General features: G+C 38.3%; 1 protein-coding gene across 3 annotated transcripts in view; it reads left to right on the top strand.

The window, feature by feature from the left end:
- Nucleotides 1-3,894: 3,894 nt before the first annotated feature.
- kiaa1549la (KIAA1549-like a) overlaps nt 3,895-19,089 on the top strand; it is a 62,826-nt gene continuing 47,631 nt past the window's right edge. For all 3 annotated transcript variants that reach the window (XM_037254547.1, XM_037254545.1, XM_037254544.1), the window contains exon 1: nt 3,895-4,348. In XM_037254547.1, coding sequence (XP_037110442.1) covers nt 4,123-4,348 — 226 coding nt within the window. In that variant the 5' untranslated portion in view covers nt 3,895-4,122. The remainder of the gene's footprint in view (nt 4,349-19,089) is intronic.

The raw sequence follows: 19,089 nt of genomic DNA, 5'->3' as shown, positions 1-19,089 counted from the left end.
TTTTAAATGTTTTTTTAATTTGGAAAACAAATCTGCGATGTAGTGAAGCCGCGATAAATGAAACGTGAAGTAGCGAGGGATCACTGTAATCATTTCTAGTTCGTGTATTCAACAAAGTAGTCATTTTGCCGAAGTGAGATCCTGGGCAAGTGACAAACCCGGAAGTGTGACATGATTAAAAGACCAACTTGGCAGATCTCAACATGGAAAGTGTAGCCAGTAAGAAATCGACCCAGAAAGCGACATTTCAAACTTTTTCATTGCCTCAAAATACTTTTGGCGTGTGTTTTTCTGTGATAGCTTTTAAGCATTGTGTGTTTTCTTGCGCGGGATGTTCTACCTCCTTATATCTATGCAAGTATCCTCATTCACTCATCTTCTATACCGCCTCATCCTCAAGGATTGCGGGTGTGCTGGAGACTATCCCAGCTGGCTTCGGGCAGTAGGCAGGGTACGACCCTGAACTGGTCGCCATTCATGCTCACAATCACACCTACGGACAATTTGGAGTGGGCAATCAGCCTAACCGTCGTCGAAATCGAACCCCGCAATCCTGATTTTTGAGGCGACGTGTTAACCACCGTGCGTATACTCTTATAAGGTTATTTCGATTGTCAGGATGTCCTACCTCCCTGCGTCCATGTGTATTTTCTTATGGGATTTTTTTTTTTATAGATTTTCAGATTGCATCTAAATTCAATGCTGTGCCTTGCTCTAAATTTTACATTCGCTTCTTGTTCTATTTATTCTACTCGCACTGAGAGCGCACATCTCAGTGGCTTGGAGTCTTACATTGTCATCAGTAAGGGAAAACATCACACATTTTTCAGAAGTGATGATGTTCACGCCCACCTTTTTGCAGATCTGTTATCATCAGGAAAACGGTTTAGAAGATTGAGGTCTAACAAAGAACACCCGCCGACACCCACGTGAAATTCATTCACTTTGCGAGAAAAAAAACCTAGTCCCTTTACATACCCCTTTCGGCCATTCAAACAACTGTTGGCCTGAATGGGGACAATGAATTACAGCACCAAGGCATTTCACAGAATAACTCAGTTAACAGGACAATCAACAATTCAGTTCAATGGCTGCCTACTTGAAATGACGTCATTGCCAAAGATTACCGGAGATATCCAAACGTAAACATTTCTGTTGTCAGAACCTGGATGTGTTGTGTTAAACAAAACTAAGTATGCTTGAAATGGTTTTAGCTGTTAAAATATGGTAGGGCAAGTTTACTTCGCACTTGGTCTTTAAATCTAATTGAACATTTGTGGAAGGAAGATAACACACCCGTCAAACCTGCGGACACTAGACCAGTTTGCAGTGGGCCAAACAAAATTTACAAAAGATTTTTGTAAATTCTGATGCTGAGAGGTGCAAAAATCTGAATTTACAGAACTCTTTTGATTGCAGTAATTGTCTTTCTGCAACAAAATACAGAATTAAGAATACCATCATTTATTCCAGACCTATTTCATGATTTTTTTTTCATAATTCTTTTGAGCCACAATTCATTATTTTTCATTGGTTAATTTACCATAAGTGTTTTATTTATAACAAAGTGAATTGTTCTTATTAAATTAACAGAAAGGTACTAACAATTTTGTCCTCGTGTGTATGTTCCTTCTTTGCTGACGCTTATTTTGTCTCGGTTTTCCGTTGTTTCTGTCAAATCAAGTTTATTTGTATAGCCCTAAATCACAAGCAGTCTCAAAGGGCTTCACAAAGACAAAAATTGAGAATTATTCTCAAAGCATCCCCTGTCAAATCAATGCCATCACATGAGATGATAACGTGTACCACCTCGGTGATGTCCCATAATCTCTCCCCTCTTTGGCTGGATTATTTAGCCTTGACTAATCCTCAATCACCAGAGGGTCAAACAGTTCCTGCAGGCAAATGGAGCCAAGCAGCCCTAAATATCTATTGAACAGATCAAGGTTGTTGTTTTTTTCAAATTAGGGTAACAGTCTTAAATAATAAATTAATCCCATGATATTTTTCTTCTTTTGTGCTGGCACTTGTCTAAATTACTAGTTCCAATTCAATATAGATGTGTGAATATTTTTAATGGGTTTATTATTTTGGGGGAATCGAGCTGCATAAATGTCCAGTTAAGTCCTCAGACTCTTTTAAATATAATCAGTATCACAGTTCTCTATTTGATTGATATAGTTGAATTTAGTCCAGCTTGCTGACAAAATTGGTCAATTGAAACCATTGCCGTTGAAAATTGTACATTTTTTGTGATTTTAATTTCTGTTCCTAAATTCTATACTAGTTTGACATGTAGCAACTGCACTGTGCAATATACAACATTATGAGGACTGGGAAAGTAAAATTTGTTTGGCTGTCACGTGTTTCATGTGTGCGATTCTCCCCCCCCCCCCCCTCTAGTTTTAAGTTTTAGTGTGACCAGGCCTTATTATGTACTTAGTCACAAAAAGCGGGTTCCTTCTTGGTGACTTATTGGTGAGTGTCAAATTATGAAATGATGTCAAAGTTCACTTTGAAATAAAAAAAAAAGCACATCTTTGGTTTCAAGTTCTTTGTTACGTCTGATTACAAATGTTGCCTTCAGCTCACTTTATCGCTTTCCCTCTCCGTCAGTCTTTTTTCCTTTCTCTCTTTCACTTTCTCTACGTACTTTACTTATTTACTAGGTTTGATTTCTCAAGTAAAAATACACCTCGTGTCTTGAGTTTTGTTTTTTTAAACTTGGGGCACAACAAGTAGACCCCGTAATGATAGTCACCATGGCAGTGAAAGCTGTACTCTGTTTAGAAGTACATGGTGTGTGTGAGCAGCGGCTCAAGACAGACCAGCCCTATTTAGGAAAGGTAAAGCGTAGCCAAGGTCAAAATAGAAAAAAAAAACTAATTGCTGCTGTAATTGTTGATTCGGGTTGCCGCATCAGGTTTGTGCTCAGTGATTCAAAAATGAAACATGCCAACAAAAAAGTGAGATGGCAGAAGTCTTGCATCTGTGCAGAATGCAATAAAATATCAAGACTATCAAGGTACTTTAGAGTAGGGGTCATCAGTGGAATGCCCGTGCGCACCAAATGCGTTCAAAATTGAGTTGAAAATGCATCACTGGATGAACACATCAATAAATGAGCAGATTAATGACCATAGCGTTACACTGACAGAATAACACAATGTTTTTGGAAGAAACCTATTTTCTCATCTTTTTCAACAAGGGTGTGACATAATTATTTTTTTGTATTTGGCACATAATGGCACTGATTTCTGATTATTTCCTAGCAGCAAAATGAATAATGGGGAGTGGAGTAGATAATAATAATATAGTTTATTTATAATGCACTTTACATTTGACACCGAGTCTCAAAGTGCTACAGTGCAAACAGGACTTTAAAAGAGAGAATAATAACAGACCATTAAAAATATAAAAGCAATAGTCCGTTTAATAAAAGTAGAGCCAACAGTGCAGTTGTGAATACACCCAGTCAAGCTGTATCATTTCAACATGACTCCTCGACACCCATTTCTACTTTTTAAAAATATTTTTATTAGCCAGGGCTTTGTTGCCATCTTGTGGCATTTTTGAGGTTACAGACTGAGCACAAAAACCTTAAATTTTTATTTTTTTTCAGCGAAAATCTGAACATACGTTCCTCAAAGGTAAACACAAATATGTGAATTTGCAACTAGCACATTTTTAAACATAACTACTTGTGCTAACATGTTCTTAACCTCAAAAACTCGGGTGACTGTATTGTCACCCCCTGTATTTTATTTTATTTTTTTAGTCCCCGTTGAGAATCAATATTGTAGGCCATACAAATAAAGCGTTTCCGTTTCCCGAGTGAGAGATTGGTTTTATTTTGAAGGCAGGATCAACTACTATTTATGGGTCCAACTTGACGCGTTGGCGAGCATCTTTGCGGTCACAGCAGGCATATCAGACTTCACACACAGAGACAGTGTGACGGGTGAAGGAAGAAATAGATCAGGCTTTGTTTCCCGGTAGCGAGCCAAAGCAAACTCCCGGCAGAGGGTCCATGGAGAGCAGAGCCCTGCTTGTGCGTCGCCGGAGGAGCTTGATCGGATGCCGCTGTTAGCTGTTCTCCATCCAGCATTAATTGGTTGACCGATGGCTCCCAAACATGCGCTCCTTCCCAGAAGCGGCGGCGGTGGCCCCGCGGTCGGGCGGAAAAGAAATCCAAAAGAGCAATTGTGTCTCGTGGCGGGGAACCTGGATGCGTGGACCCCGAGGCAGGAGAAGAGGACGCGGGCGCTGGGCGGGATGCTGGCCCGGTGCTTTGTGGCAGTCAGTGCGGTGCTGATGCTGACAATCCAGTGCTCGTTGGCTGCTGATGGTGAGACGTTGATGCTTTATGCTTACACGTCCTTTATTTACGCCCTTAATCGCTAATAAGATAAATATATATCAATATATTGGCGTGGCCGCGATTATCGACAGCTCCTGTTCTTTAAGTCTTCTTTCAAATTATTGAAGCTCTTTTGAGGACTAGGAGCCTGTTTTGGCTCTTGGATATAAGTATAGCGCTGCAAGGTGAATGATGATGTGTTTGAAACAGTTATTGGTTATCATAGACACTTTATTATAAGAAACCAAACCCACAAGACCTTTTTTGATATTTGCACAATTAATTCTTTTCTGCGCATAAATGCTCGAGTGGCAATATATATATTTAGGATTTGCGAGTTTTGATGTTAGTAGTATATATAAAATAATATTTTTACTTAAACATAACCTAAAGAGCAAAATCAGAAATGGATCTAGTGTTCGCTCTCTTTATTATTATTATTTTTTTTATACAGTTGTATATCACTGTATTTCTGCATGGCTTATGTAAACAACCTCCACCCTGTCTGAGTTCTATTTAAAGCATGTGCGATTGAACACCACTTGTTCCAAGCGTCCCCAAACGCACGATGTGAGCGCACAATAGGCGCACAAGCAGAACATCACTGACTGCGCTATTCCTCTTCCATCTCCTCCCAAGTCTTTAGCATTAATGATAATAATCAAACCAATTATTATGATTCCAAATTATTTATTAACGGAACATCGAGCTTCTACTTTTTTGGTTGTCTAGCATTTCCATAGGGAACGTTTTATTGTGGACGCGTGATTTATAATTTCTCGAGGCGTACCACAGCAGCAAAGACCTGCATGTCTGACTTCAGCTCTTGCAGAGGACCACAGTGTTACATTATGCAAAAATCAAATAAGACGCAGACTGAAGTTTATAATGACTTGCTTTTTAAAAAATGTGTTCTCAGAAGACAGAAAGAAAGACTACAGATTCAAAATATAAGGTCAGTAGGGAGGACACTGTATTTTGCATAATCAAAATTTTAACAGTGTTTTTTGTCAGCGCTGACATGTTTTTTATATTAAAGGTTCATTTTCACAATTCGCATGAAAAAATATATAATGCTTGATTTTGATTGTCATTGTCTTACACCCATGGCATTAATAGATTATTATTGATTATAGTTTGAATTTGCGCCAGCCCTGTTGTATGTAGTTCACATGTCTGCCTCACAGCTGTTGTGTTTGAGGCTGTGGCCATTGCTTGTTCCCATATTCTCAAAATATGCATGTAAGGTTATTGAAGACCTGAAATTGTCCATCAATGTAAATCGTTATATGTAAATCAATTGGAACTGGATGGCAACCATTAATGTGTGCCCCGCCTCTCACCCAAAGTCAACTGGGATGGGCTCCACCTCACCTGCAAATCAGGACAAATGCTGTAGGAAATTGATGGATGGTTCATTTGCAGTGGTGTAGAGCTGTACTGCATCATGCTGAGAAGGGCTTGTGCTATATGGGTCAATTTATTTGAAATAGTACTTCTCACTATGAAGCACTGCAGTTCTTCACCCCTGTAGAAAAAACAACAACAACAATTCATCATGAAGTGTTTTTATTGAGACAAGGCAAATATTTTACATTCCAAAAAAATCTCACGACATCACTAAACATAATTCATTTTGAAAATAAATGTGGATACACAGGTTGAAAAATACTTGTTCCCACCTCCTTTAGTGTAATTCCAATGAAAGATAAACATTTCGTGAGATATATCCAGACCTTCATAATCTGTTCTCATCTTGGATGACCATGGTGATGACACAAAATGTTAATCTTATTACATGCCACTTTTACATTAAATTGTCATTTTAAGGTGACCCTTTCAATGGTCAATTTTGGTTGTGTTTCATATGCAACAGGATGTCCCTGGGTCGTATAATTTGTGATTCATATCATAGATTATTTTTTAGTTTTAGATAAATATACATTTGGGTTAGGGTTAGTCACATATAGCTTGCAATTGAAACATCAACATTTTGTATGTGATTTTTGCCTACAAGGCTTCAGTTTAAAAAAAAAAAAAAAAAACACCCAGGCAATGAGGTTGTTGAATTTTATTTCTTTTAACATTTATTCCAAGTGATGAAAACCATCTCCTGTGACATATTGGATGCCCACTCACCTCCTCCTTATAAGGAGCAGAACCAACGATGATTATGTTAAGAATAGATTCCTAAATGAATACAGAAAACTCAGGAGCTTGGCAAATAACTTGGAAAGTCACACTTGGCAAGCCATTCCAGTTAAATTTGAGAAAACCGCCCACTTGCTCTTAACATATTCTCTTTTATATCGCACTGCTGGAAGCAATGTGGCTACCCATTTTTCTTTCTTGTCAGAGAATAGTCAACACTTAGAGGTCTTGTTTGGAAGTAAACTTGGCATTGTGTTCTTTCTGGTCCCCTCAATCTCCTTTTGCTGTGGGGTGTATGGATTTAAGTGTATGAGTGTATTTGTGTCTGGCTAGCTCATGCACTGCCCATGTACCATGTTTTCTTTCATGGGCTTTTCAGAGATCTTTTTATATTTGTTTGATTTAAGTGTATGAGTGTAGTATTTGTGTCTGGCTGGCTCGTGCACTCCACATGTGCTATGTTTTCTTTCATGAGATTTTCAGAGATCTTTGTGAGCCATCAATAGCTGGGAACTTTTAGTCTGAGTTACCATGGGAACAAATCTGCTGTCAGGAGTGGTCTCACTCCGTCTTTCTATGTGTCAGTCAGTATGAGTAAGAATACATTCAACAGTAACTGTCTGGTGCTGGAACATACATTTGAGTATAGAGTGGAGGAACTTTGCTGGGTTTTAATCAAAGCTTTATTATTATTATTATTATTATTTTAAATCTATCCACGTACACATTTTGAACTGACTCACTGCATCACAATTATGAATCCTGTTTTGTTCATTCATGGGATTCTTTCCAAATTATCAGTCGCAATAGCCAAGAATGTTTTTTTTTCTGTCTCTACTCACACTCTGTCTCAAATGTCAATAAACCTTTTTAGCCTTTTTGCTTGTATTAAAATTGATGTTAATACTACTTTAGAACATGATTCACAGTGAGATTCATCATTCCAATACACACTTGCACGTTCTCATTCCATCACAAGCAGAAAAAGCAGGTTGATTGCAGTTCCTGTGATTCATTTCCATGGTGTCGTCTGCCCCTTTGTGATCATGAGAGATTCTACCTCATCAAAGTTGTGTGTTGAATCATTTGTGAGGTCTGATGCAGCTTACATTGTGAGTCGGAACGAATGCTAGTATTGTATCTGTTGGACAGACTCGCCAAACAGAGTGTCTGTGAGCGGCATTCATTTGTTAGTCCCGTCTGTCATTGATTATTCACACTTCATTCGCTGACGGGTTGCTCGTCTGTGTGTCCGACTGAGAAGAATGTATAGCCTCAAGACCGGCCAGCATATCAGAAACACTACTTGCCGATCAGAGGTTCTATATACTATGTGAGAGATGATAGCTACTTTATAGTTCTAACTGTAGCCAGATCAATTGTGACCACCACTCTTTTTACACACTTCTTTAATCACGCAATTTGCATGAATACACACCTTAAAATGTATGCATAACAATATTCAACAGAAAATGCAGCCGCGGAAAAAAAATAGACCACCAAGCCGCTATAAGTATATCAATTAATTAACTGACACAGAAAAACGCAAAATGCTTTAAAGCACCATTTTTGGCAGGACAATGCCAACCTATTTATGACCAAAGTGTTTTTGGTCTGTATCAAAAAAGCTTTATGAAAATGTCTCAATCAGCTTTTAAATGAAACTCTGATGAGGTGTTTTCGCTTTTATTGTTGTATTGGTCCAAACAAATACCTTTAGTTTTACAATGCTTTTAAAATGAAGATTAAAGAGAAGAACAAGCCATTTTTTTCCCCCCCCGTGGCTCTATGCAGTAAATCCTGCCAAACCAGCCAAGCCACCCAAAAGACATCAAAAAGAGCCAAATAAAGACATTAGGAAGCAAATTTTCCTCTTCTGCTTCACTTATCTTCTTTGATGGATTCTGGCCACTAACTATTTTCTGATGTGCATTTCCTTCCTCTTCTTGTATTATTGTTGGTGATTTATCATTATTGGGCTGAGGAGCCAGTACAGAGATGCATGTAGTAAGTACTATTGCATCCTTGAATTTATGCTGTTAATTTACTAACTCATTAACTTATTGTAGGCTCTCAGCACTACGTGACTGCAATGTATAATGTAAATTCACATCACTCTACGGTCCTCATCATATATTTCCTCTTAGCCATAACTGATAAACTTCTGTGGTGACATCAGAAAATACAGAAAAATTCCAAAGCGACGTGCACAGGTCTCTAATAACATGAGCTAGGTTGAACTCCAAATTGTACTGATTCAGGGGCATTACACTTGTCGTGGTTCCACTGTATTTGTTTTAGCACAGATTATCCTCAATAAGGCAGAAGGACAAGTCAGACCCGATACAACAGGTTCATTGTATGAAAAGGTTCGGATCCCAGACACTAAAGCGTTTGATATGATGCCCGAGGGATTGAAAAAAATAATTACAGTGGTAGAGCCACACTAGTTGGTCTGGCGCCTCTCTGAGGGCAGCTTTAAGCGTCTTTCCTTTCATCTGATCAAAAGTGTGAAGTCTGCTCTGAGCAACTGACTCTTGTGGAGTCAGAAAAAAAAAGAATGTCACTGCATTAGGAAGCAAGGAAGAAGCAGAGCAGTTTATTCAGGTCCCGACTAAGGTTGAGCGTATTGATGTGATTGCAGAGCCACTGCAGCTCTGAGCAGTGTCTGAAGTTCACAATATGCACGGGTTGAACTGTTAGTCGAGTTGTTTGAGTTGACGTTACCACTCTGCATTCACATTTAATGCTTAAAGATGACGAGTTGCTACAAAAATCTTTAAGTACCGTGTTTTCCGCACTATAAGGCGCACCTAAAAATCTCAAATTTTCCGACAGTGCGCCTTATAATCCAGTGCGCTTTATATATGGACCAATATTGAGCCACTACAGCCGGCGTGTCCAAATATATAGATTTATATATGGACAAAGTTTTAAAATGGGCCATTCATTGAAGGTGCGCCTTATAATCCGGTGCGCCTTATAGTGCGGAAACTACGGTAATTTAACCCACAACACCGTTTCTGAGCTTGCATGAATTTACATACTATTATTGCACAAAACAGATCACAAAATATTATTAGTCCCCACCAAGTTATTAATGGTAATTTTTGTGCATTTCAGCTTTATTCAGACTGGTTTAATTTTCCATTATTTTAATTTTTCCATTTCTTTTGTTTGATTAGTTTGATATGTAACTCTACTATCATTTCGGCCTTTCTGCCAATTCATTGCAAGTTGTATTTTAAGGAAATCAATTTCTTCTGCTAAAATTAATTATCTTGGAGGTTGAGGATAATAAAATGATATATTCCTTCCCTTTTTCTTTTGCATTTTCGGTTTGACACTTTTTTTTGTCATTTATTTGGATATTTGGTCCACTTTATGGACATGGCCAGTATATTTTTTAAAAGTGTTATGAGCCACTCAACTGTCTGCTGTGCTGTCTAGTGGACTTAAAGAACATATCTGATTGAAAGGCATTGGAGGCATGTCGAAACTTCAAATTTATTAATTTGGCTATTCCTCAAAAGCTTGGCAAGTAGGCCCTAATTGACTTTGCTGCAGTCCCAGTTTGAGGACACACTTTCTTGGCCAAGTCCAATCCATCCTGTGTCCAGACATTTTTATTACAATTATGAGTACTACGTATTAAGTTGTCTAATTATTTTGTTATGTATGCCCTGTATCTTAGCCAATCATAAAGAAATCGACCTTTTGCTGTGAAAGGGGGTGGGATTTCTGCCCTCGAGGCAAAATGGCAACTGTATGAAAGGGAATAGTGGAAAGCCGAGTGGGACCGAGTTCATTTGGCCCAGGACTCAAATGATGACAAATGCAAACACCCCAAGGAGGTGTCAAACATATTTTAGTTAGTTGTATAAAGTTTCTCTCAGAAGGCTGTTGTTACTGTGAAATCATTATCAGAGAAACACAATTTGGTTGTCATTGTATATTTTGGTAACATATTGAATTTGAATTGAGAAGTCACGGAGAAATCGTGGCAAACTAATATTGAAGTACTTTTTACAACTGTGGTCAAATGAATGCTATAAAGCTATTTACTAATAGCTCTACAGAGGTTTAGGGTTGCTGTTAAAAGTTAAGAAAAGCTGCAATTGCAATACAAAGCTTTTGCCAGAATGAAAAGAACAAATTGATTTATTAAGAAACATGAAGTACACCTACTTCAGTGAGCCATTTATGAGTCTGACAAATGTGCTCTAGTTCTGTATATTAACAGATTACATATGAATATATCATGTCTGTCACCATCACTGACAAAATAATCTCTTTATAACATACATAGTAGAGTAGAGTCATTTGACATAACAATATACACAACCTCTGTTAATGAAAGAAAAGCCCACAGTGGTTATAAAATAGTAACTTGAATCTCAGTAATAAATAAAAATTTGGAAAAACAAATTCACTAAACAGTCCTGGACTAAAATGATGGCATCCTTTCTTTAATATTTTGTTGCTCAAAGTTTTGAAGCAGTCACTTTTATTTTTCAAATGTGTTTTTTTCCCAGCGGTTATTTTGTCCCATTCTTCATGAGCTAATTGCTCCAGTTGCATTAGGTTTGAAGGGTGCGTTCTCCAAAGAGTATGTTTCAGCTCCTTCCACAGATGTTCATCGCTTATGTCCGTATGGCGCTACCATAATCAACGAAAACTGTTCCCTCGTGCAGTTTTAATTTCTTTGGAGGTTGTTATGGGTTCTTTTTGGTCCCATTATATTGTTCATCTCTTCAATTTTTCCTTCGGCAGCCACAGCCAGGGAGATTGTGTGCCGTGGACCCTAAATTGTGTAGGAGAAAGTTTTTCAGCCTTTACCTTTAACGTGCTTGTCTATAATTTTCTAATCCCCTGAGGTACTGCTCCCCTTCGCTTCCTCTGGATCCAACACAAATAGGAATGGAATAGAAATAAGAATACTGAACGATTAGGAATTTGGATACACCTTTGATGCTAATTAGAGGACACAAGGTTAAACTTGTCCCTATGGTCAAATTCTTTTCATTCTTTTCTCAGGAGTACCATCATTTTTGTCCAGACCTATTTCAAAAGTTTATTTAAAAAAACGGTTTATTTACAATTAAAAAGCAATATCCATCCATCCAAGTGAAAATACAGCTCATGTCTTGGGTATTGTTTTTAGACTTGGGGCACAACAAGTAGCCCCCGTAATGGTCGTCACCATGGCAGTGAAAGCTGTGCTCGGCTCAGAAGTACATGGTGGGTGTGAGCAGCGGCTCAAGACAGACCAGTCCTATTTAGGAAAGGTAAAGCTTACCTAGGGTCAAAATAGAGAAAAGAAAAAAAAAACTTAATTGTTGAGTAGGGTTAGCACATCAGGTCTGTGCTCACTGATGCAAAAATGAAACATACCAACAAAAAAGTGGCACAAGGCAGAGGCTGTTTTCTGTAGGTTGTGCGTCTGCTTTGTTGAATCTGGCACAGGATGTCTTGCATCTGTGTGGGAGGCAATAAAATATCAAGACTATCAAGGTTCTTTAGAGCAGCATTCACCAACTGAATGCCGGCCGCCGTGCACCAAGTAGCCTGCAAAGGCCACATAAGTGTGTGTTCAAAATTGAGTTGAAAATGCATCACTGGATGGACACGTCAATAAATGAGCGAATGAATGACCGTAGCTTGACAGAATAACACAATGTTGAGGTGTGTTTGTGGAATAAAGCTGTATTTATTTCAGCTTACTCAACAAGGGTGTGACATAATTATTTTTATTTAAATTTGGTAATCACTAATAGCACTGGTTTCTTATTTGCTGCTTATTTCCTAGCAGCAAAATTAATAGTGGGGAGTGGATAATAATCATTAACATACTGAAATAAAACAAATATTCCCTTGTTCATGTAATGTTGGGTTCCGATATCCGAATATTTGAGCCAGTCAGTGTCTTACATCTAACATGATGGCTGTGTGGAATGAGTCCAAGGCCGACCATCATGTGATCCCATGGGAGGTTGCTGAAGCACTGCATAAGCACCTTGCAATGCTCCCAGCCTTACAGGAGCCGTTACTCATTTCACTTCTGTCTGTACAGCTGCAGATTTTTCTGCTCTGTGCCGCCGTGATTATGCACTGCTGGGGTTCGTAACAATTTTCCTCGGACTGATGAGAGGGCGTGGGGAAGCCTACCTCAATGTGGGCTGATTATACAAAAGACAGAATCTATAGAATGTTGTCACCCCGAGCTATCACCCTTGACAAGGACAAAAAAGAATGAGGTGTGTTTTCTCATCAACCATCAATCTCATTGTTTTGTCAGTCTCCCAAGGAAAATGTGCTGTTAATGAAGTATCTCCACTCTTGCCTGCAGTTAAGCTGAACTGATCAACGGCCAGCACTGTTATTTTTTCCTCTGTTGCCAGGCAGAAACTTCGGAAGCAGCTTGAGGTTGCTGCGCGAGAAGGGTCAGATGAAAACACTCCTCAGTCTTTGTGTGGGCCTTACATACCAAAATATCTCTCTAGATTTGCACTGTAATTCAAGATCTATATCCAACTTTTTGCAAATACATTTCAAGTGGTACACAGTTGCTATGGCTATGTTTAAATGACAACACAGAAGCATATAAATTCATTAAAAAAAAATTACACTGAGTTTAGTTGGCCTGACATTAATATAAATGACCTTAAGACCTCAGCTCCCTCAGCATTTATTCTCATTGCATAATCATTGCCACACCTCTCGTATGACCATATTTATAGTGGTCTGTGCATTTGCTATAGCTTAGATTATTTATTTTTAAAAAAACATTTCTATTTTAGTGTATTTTGATTACGTCACAGTACAATGGGTATATTTTATCTGGATGTCGAAGCTGCTGTCACATTGGCAGGAATCTGATACATTCCAGAGGTTTGGAAGATTATGAGCTAAAGATATCAGATTTTCCCATCTTTTTGTTGCCATGGTGCACTCCCGCAAAAAGTAAAAATAAAATGAGAATATGGCCACAAGAACAAAGTCTGTAAATCCGTACCAGAGTTGTGTGTCTGTGAACTTCTAATAAAGGATTAAAAGCGAAAGAAAGGAAGAGGTAATCGAATTAAAACTATTCCCCTCATTTGTAGATAAATTACAGCATGCAAAGCAGGGCTCACTTACAATTAATACAGATCAGAGTTTTCTAGGATGAACTGATTTTGTGATCCTCATTAGCCACACTTTGTTTTCCTTCTTATCTGTAGGGGCTGTTTTGAGGTTGCATGTTTCCTCATTAATGTGTTTGAGGAAGGTTAATTATATTCCTGCAGTCTCAAATGAGAAGCACCAGGATGATCTCTCCTTGTTCAGAGACTTAATCATGTGTGCATATGCACACAGTGTAGAGTCAATTTAGTGTCATGCAATGCATGAATCCACAGTTTGTCGCCCCGCATGCGGAAGTGTGCGGGTGTTCAACTGACATTAAGTTATGCATACAGAGTGTATACTCTCGTTCACCTATTGTGTTATACAGCAAAGGTGTTTGTGTTGCTATGCTTGTTATCACATGACCTGCATTACATATAGGAAGTGGTGAAATCTCAATATCATTGATCTAATATCGGGAACATGCACTCAAGATGCACGATAAAGGTTATAGGGGTGCTTATATAGAAGTATTACATGCATTCCGGGCAGTATATATATGTTCACACAGTTGCCACAAAAAAAAACTTTTTGGTTTGAGAGTTTCCAAGTAAAGTTGGTAGTCTTGCTTCCTCCCAAAGTGCTAAGTCAGGTTAGACCTCCAGAATGTTTTTTGTATGTATGTATGTATGTATGTAAGTTTGTATGTACGTACATACGTACGTAGCTATAAGTAAACCGGCTAATACATAATGATCATTATGTAAGCTGAAATAGGTAAACAAAAACACAGCCTTATAACATTTATCCCAGCAAATGGAAATCGCTGAATTAATGATACCAACAATTTAAATTCACCAGCGTGTGTGAATTTTCACTTTCCATCAGTCAGATCACATGTTAACATGCAATTATTGTAAAGGCTAAGATGATCATCTAAATGTATAATAATGCCAATCATTTTCATATGAACTGAAAGAAATTGTTTTAAAAATAGTCTCTACACCCTCAAGGATTTTTCAAGGTCAGAAAATCACATTTGTGTCCGCAGGTTGAAATAAATGTTCAAAGCAAATGGAGGATGAATGTTTTGAAACAATATTATAAAAGAATCAAAGAAGGTAACTAACTAACTTTGAGAGGGACACCAGATGAGGAGAGTACACACTGTGCCTTTTAATGATGCTGGGGCTGCACCACAGTGGAATGCGTTTGATTTACCTAAAGACGGACACTTGCTTGGTAACTGGCTCCACATCATCCTCATCACCGCCAGCAGCATAATTCATCACTCACTTTTGCAATAACATGTTAAATTGATGAGTTTTTTTCTTTTGTCTCCATCATCCTTTTGCTTTTCATGTGATTTGCCTTAGAAATGTTTTGCCCATAAGGACTGACTCCATTACCCTTTCAGCTCTGTGCCCTTTTCAGAGGGATGTTTTGAAGTTTTCCTTCAAATGTATTTTTTAGTTTTTTTGTTCTAGTCATTCACACTATATTTTAAAGTTAAAGTTAAAGTTAAAGTCCCAATGATCGTCACACACACATCTGGGTGTGGTGAAATTTGTCCTCTGCATTTAACCCATCCCCGTGTGATCTTAATCCATCCCCTGGGGGAGAGGGGAGCAGTGAGCAGCAGCGGTGCCGCGCTCGGGAATCATTTGGTGATCTAACCCCCCAATTCCAACCCTTAATGCTGAGTGCCAAGCAGGGAGGCAATGGGTCCCATTTTTATAGTCTTTGGTATGACTCGGCCGGGGTTTGAACCCACAACCTTCCAGTCTCAGGGCGGACACTCTACCACTAGGCCACTGAGCTGGTTTTGTGAGTGCTGGGGAAACGTTATGCTGCTATGCATCAACATATAATGTGTGTTTCCTTATTTTTGCATTTGGACCAATTTTCTTAAGATAGATGAGCAGATCACAACATTTTTACCTGTCTATCTGCGTTTTCACGAGAACAGCTATTTTTGTCTCCATATGTTCCATAGTTCAGCAGTAAATTCTCAGGATATTTTGCAATACGGTACGGGGAGTACGGTACTCATTATACCATGCAGTTCTATTCCTACGTTGCAAAATAATAATTTGTCAAAATTTGGAATGAGTCATCACCTATCACTAACCTACGCTGATGCAAAGTCAGTATAATATAAAGATATTATAGTAAATATTTGCAGACCAGCAATTTAAACACATTAAAACATGTACGTTGAATTGTAACTGAGCACACCGTCTCGTGCTCCATAATGACGAAAGTCGGAACGTATACAGAGGGACCCCTGCAAATGCAATCTTTTAGCAATATTTGCTGAATGTGGATGAGTTTTTTTCCCACAGGAGGTAGCGTAGGCATCCTAACACATTAACAGATGGACATCGGGCATTTTATTCTACTGCAGCATCTGAGCAAGTCCAAGAGGAGGGAGTGAAAGGGATGCGAGAGCCCAAAATGAAAATGGAATCAATCTTGGCTGCTTAAGGGTGACTGGAGGAGAAAAGGATTTAGAGCTGCATGGGCTCATCTCCTTCAGTTGGCTATGTATTGCTGCAGCTGCTCACCACCTTCCATAACTCACTCATAGTCTGTGGGGTCTCTGAATCACAGATGTGCATGTGTGTGGGTTTGTGTCCTGGATTTTTGGTTTTCTTGCTTAAACATGCTTGTCTGTCCCTTTACGCATCAATTGCTGTGACTGCTGACAAACACACAGTGGCCCAGGGGCTCAACACTGAGGTGAACAAAGGGCTTGGTCGTATTTATTGACCTACATTGATTTGGGTATCTCAGTTTGGTACAAATCATATTATAGACGTGCCTTTAGGCCCAACAAACAAACAAATAAGTAAATAAGTAAATAAATATTAAAGCCTGTGACTATTTACTTGGAGTATCTGTACTAGTAGTACAAGTCGTTTTACGACCAATCGTAATCTCTGTTTTTAAAACATTAAGAACCACTGATTACTGATTTGTAACATCGTTTTAGGAAGAAACATTTGCTAGTTATCGCTAGATCTGATACATTTCCATCAGAAAATCCTTCTAGTAGTTTTTAGACTATACATGTTTATATCCATGAGTTTTCAAAAGCTCGCTGAGGAGAGCTGGGGTACACCCAGCACTGGTTGTCAGCCCACTGCATGGCACACTTACTGTACAGATAGGTGTAGATTGTGGAAGGTAGTCCCAGTTAAAAAGAAAAAAAAAGAAAGAACCGCAAAACTACACAAAGGCAAGCAGAGGGAAAACATATCAATCCTATAAAGAATGGATGAAACCAAGATTCAAACATTCTGACATCAAGAATGTGAGGCTAACTGTTCTATGCATTGAGAACATTTTGATTTTTAATAATTTCTGTTAGTAAAATTCCATTGAGAGACTTTTTATTTCAGGGTTCACATTTGCAAGGTCAAAGACGCCCACGTTCGAATTCTCATTAGAACTCATCGACTCAGGAAAGAGCGCTTGCTTGAATAAGAAAACACTTAAAAGTTTTCATTCTGTTAGTGCTTTTATTCATATTAAGCCTGCCCTAACTCAAAATGTGACATCATTTGAATTTAAAGATGACATCTACTGTGATGTAATGTTTAAGCTTTATTCAATCAGTCTGCTGAGTGAATTGCTGTAATTTCCAGACTATAAGCTGCTTTTTTTGCACAAGTTTTGAAGTCTGCAGCTTAGTGTTTAGTACGGTTTAGCTATGCATTTTTATGATATTGTAAGTGGATTTGTTTTTGTAATACAGGTAATAGAAATTAAGACATTTCATTTAAAATACCTGCGTCTTATAGTCCGGTGCGATTTATATATGACCAAAACAGGATTCCCACCTAATTTTAGCTGGTGCATCTTACACTCAGGTGCTGCTTATAGCCTGGAAATTACGGTAATTCATTCAGTTCATGTTTTACAACAGACCTTTTAATACAGTCATAATACAGTAGTAATCAATTTCACATTTAATATACCCAGCACAGTTGATTTTTTTAAAATACAAGAATAGGTCATATGTACTTTTGTGATGTTTTTTTGATCCGTTAACCCTTGCAACAATGCTAAAATGCTCATGAGTTAATCCAAATCCAAACAAAAGATATTTATGTAGTTCAATCACCAAGACTAGGATACATCATTTTTCAGAATGCCACTAAATGTACAATAAATTAGGGAATATGAACTATGAAGAACTATTAATGAGGCAAATATAACAAGCAGTAAAAATAACCAATGCATGCAATTATATTCAGTAAAAGCACATTATGTGTTGCCATCATTCTGTCTTTTGTATTGTTTTTAAATTTACATTCATATTAACATAGTCATGTTTATAGCATATATGGTTGCTTTTGCTCGTGTGCATTTGCCACATCGCCATGTATAGAAGCAGCTCATCTGAGTTTGAGCTCATCCTTGGATTTTTGTCATTATCCTGCCGATTCACTGCATGTAAATAGCAGATAAGTCTAAGCGCCTTCAAAACTGGGGCAATGTGGATCATAAAAAAATGTCCAGCCTGCAGATGAACACAATTATGAATATATTATGTTTAAATGGCAGCCAAATGATTTAAAAACTAAATCCCCTTCCTCGCCGTGCATTTTGTGCCACTTCATTTATGAGTTGAACTAAAATCATTTTGTCAGTAGCAATTAAGTGAGTCAATTTCCAAATGACAGTTTCTAATTCTCATTATGTCTATCTGGTGAACCAATTACACCGTTGCTGTGGAAACACAAATATTGCTCTCATCGAGGGAAGGTCATTCTTCTGCTTGTATCTGACCTCTTTATACTTACTGTAAATCGATAAATAAATAACCATGCAGCATCTGGTGAGAACTAGAACTGTAACCTGAGTGTCAAAATTTAATGTGATCCTGTAGAGGGGATTATTAAAATCTGGTGGGGCCAGATTTACTATGAAGTCTTTGGTGGTGATGCTCCCTAATGCATGGCGCTAGTTACATAACAGGTAGCAACTGATTAGAGGAGTCTTCATTCTCTTAAGTGAAGTTGTCAGTACTGCAGTGGCTTCTGTTTTGTAAATCTTACCATCTTCATCACTACAGAAGAAGATGGTAAGATTTACAAAATCTTTTACCAAAAAAGATGGTAAAATCTTTTTTGGTAAAAAAAAAATCAGGTGAAAGTCTCTGTAACAAATGGAACGTCGCTGTGGCTACCTGCTTCTAAAACCCGCTCACACATCGACCCACACGGCTATCGTGCCACCACCGGGGACAATAAGGGCACGGTAAGGGCAAAGCCACATCAAACGCTCAAGGCCAATCACGTGAATGCCGCTCACTCATTGGATTGTCTAGGTCACATGGCGCATCCTGTAGCACTTTTGCCATTCCATGTGTTTTAATGCAAAATCAATATGGCAAAAATCCCTTGTAATTGTGCTGTCATGTCAGTGTGTGAGTCCGCCACACGTGTTATGTTTCAATGACA

The sequence above is a fragment of the Syngnathus acus genome, chromosome 6, assembly GCF_901709675.1.
Source record: "Syngnathus acus chromosome 6, fSynAcu1.2, whole genome shotgun sequence".
Classification (NCBI taxonomy): domain Eukaryota; kingdom Metazoa; phylum Chordata; class Actinopteri; order Syngnathiformes; family Syngnathidae; genus Syngnathus; species Syngnathus acus.
The sequence above is the reverse complement of the archived record's forward strand: the minus strand, read 5'-3'. Positions and strand labels throughout refer to the sequence as shown.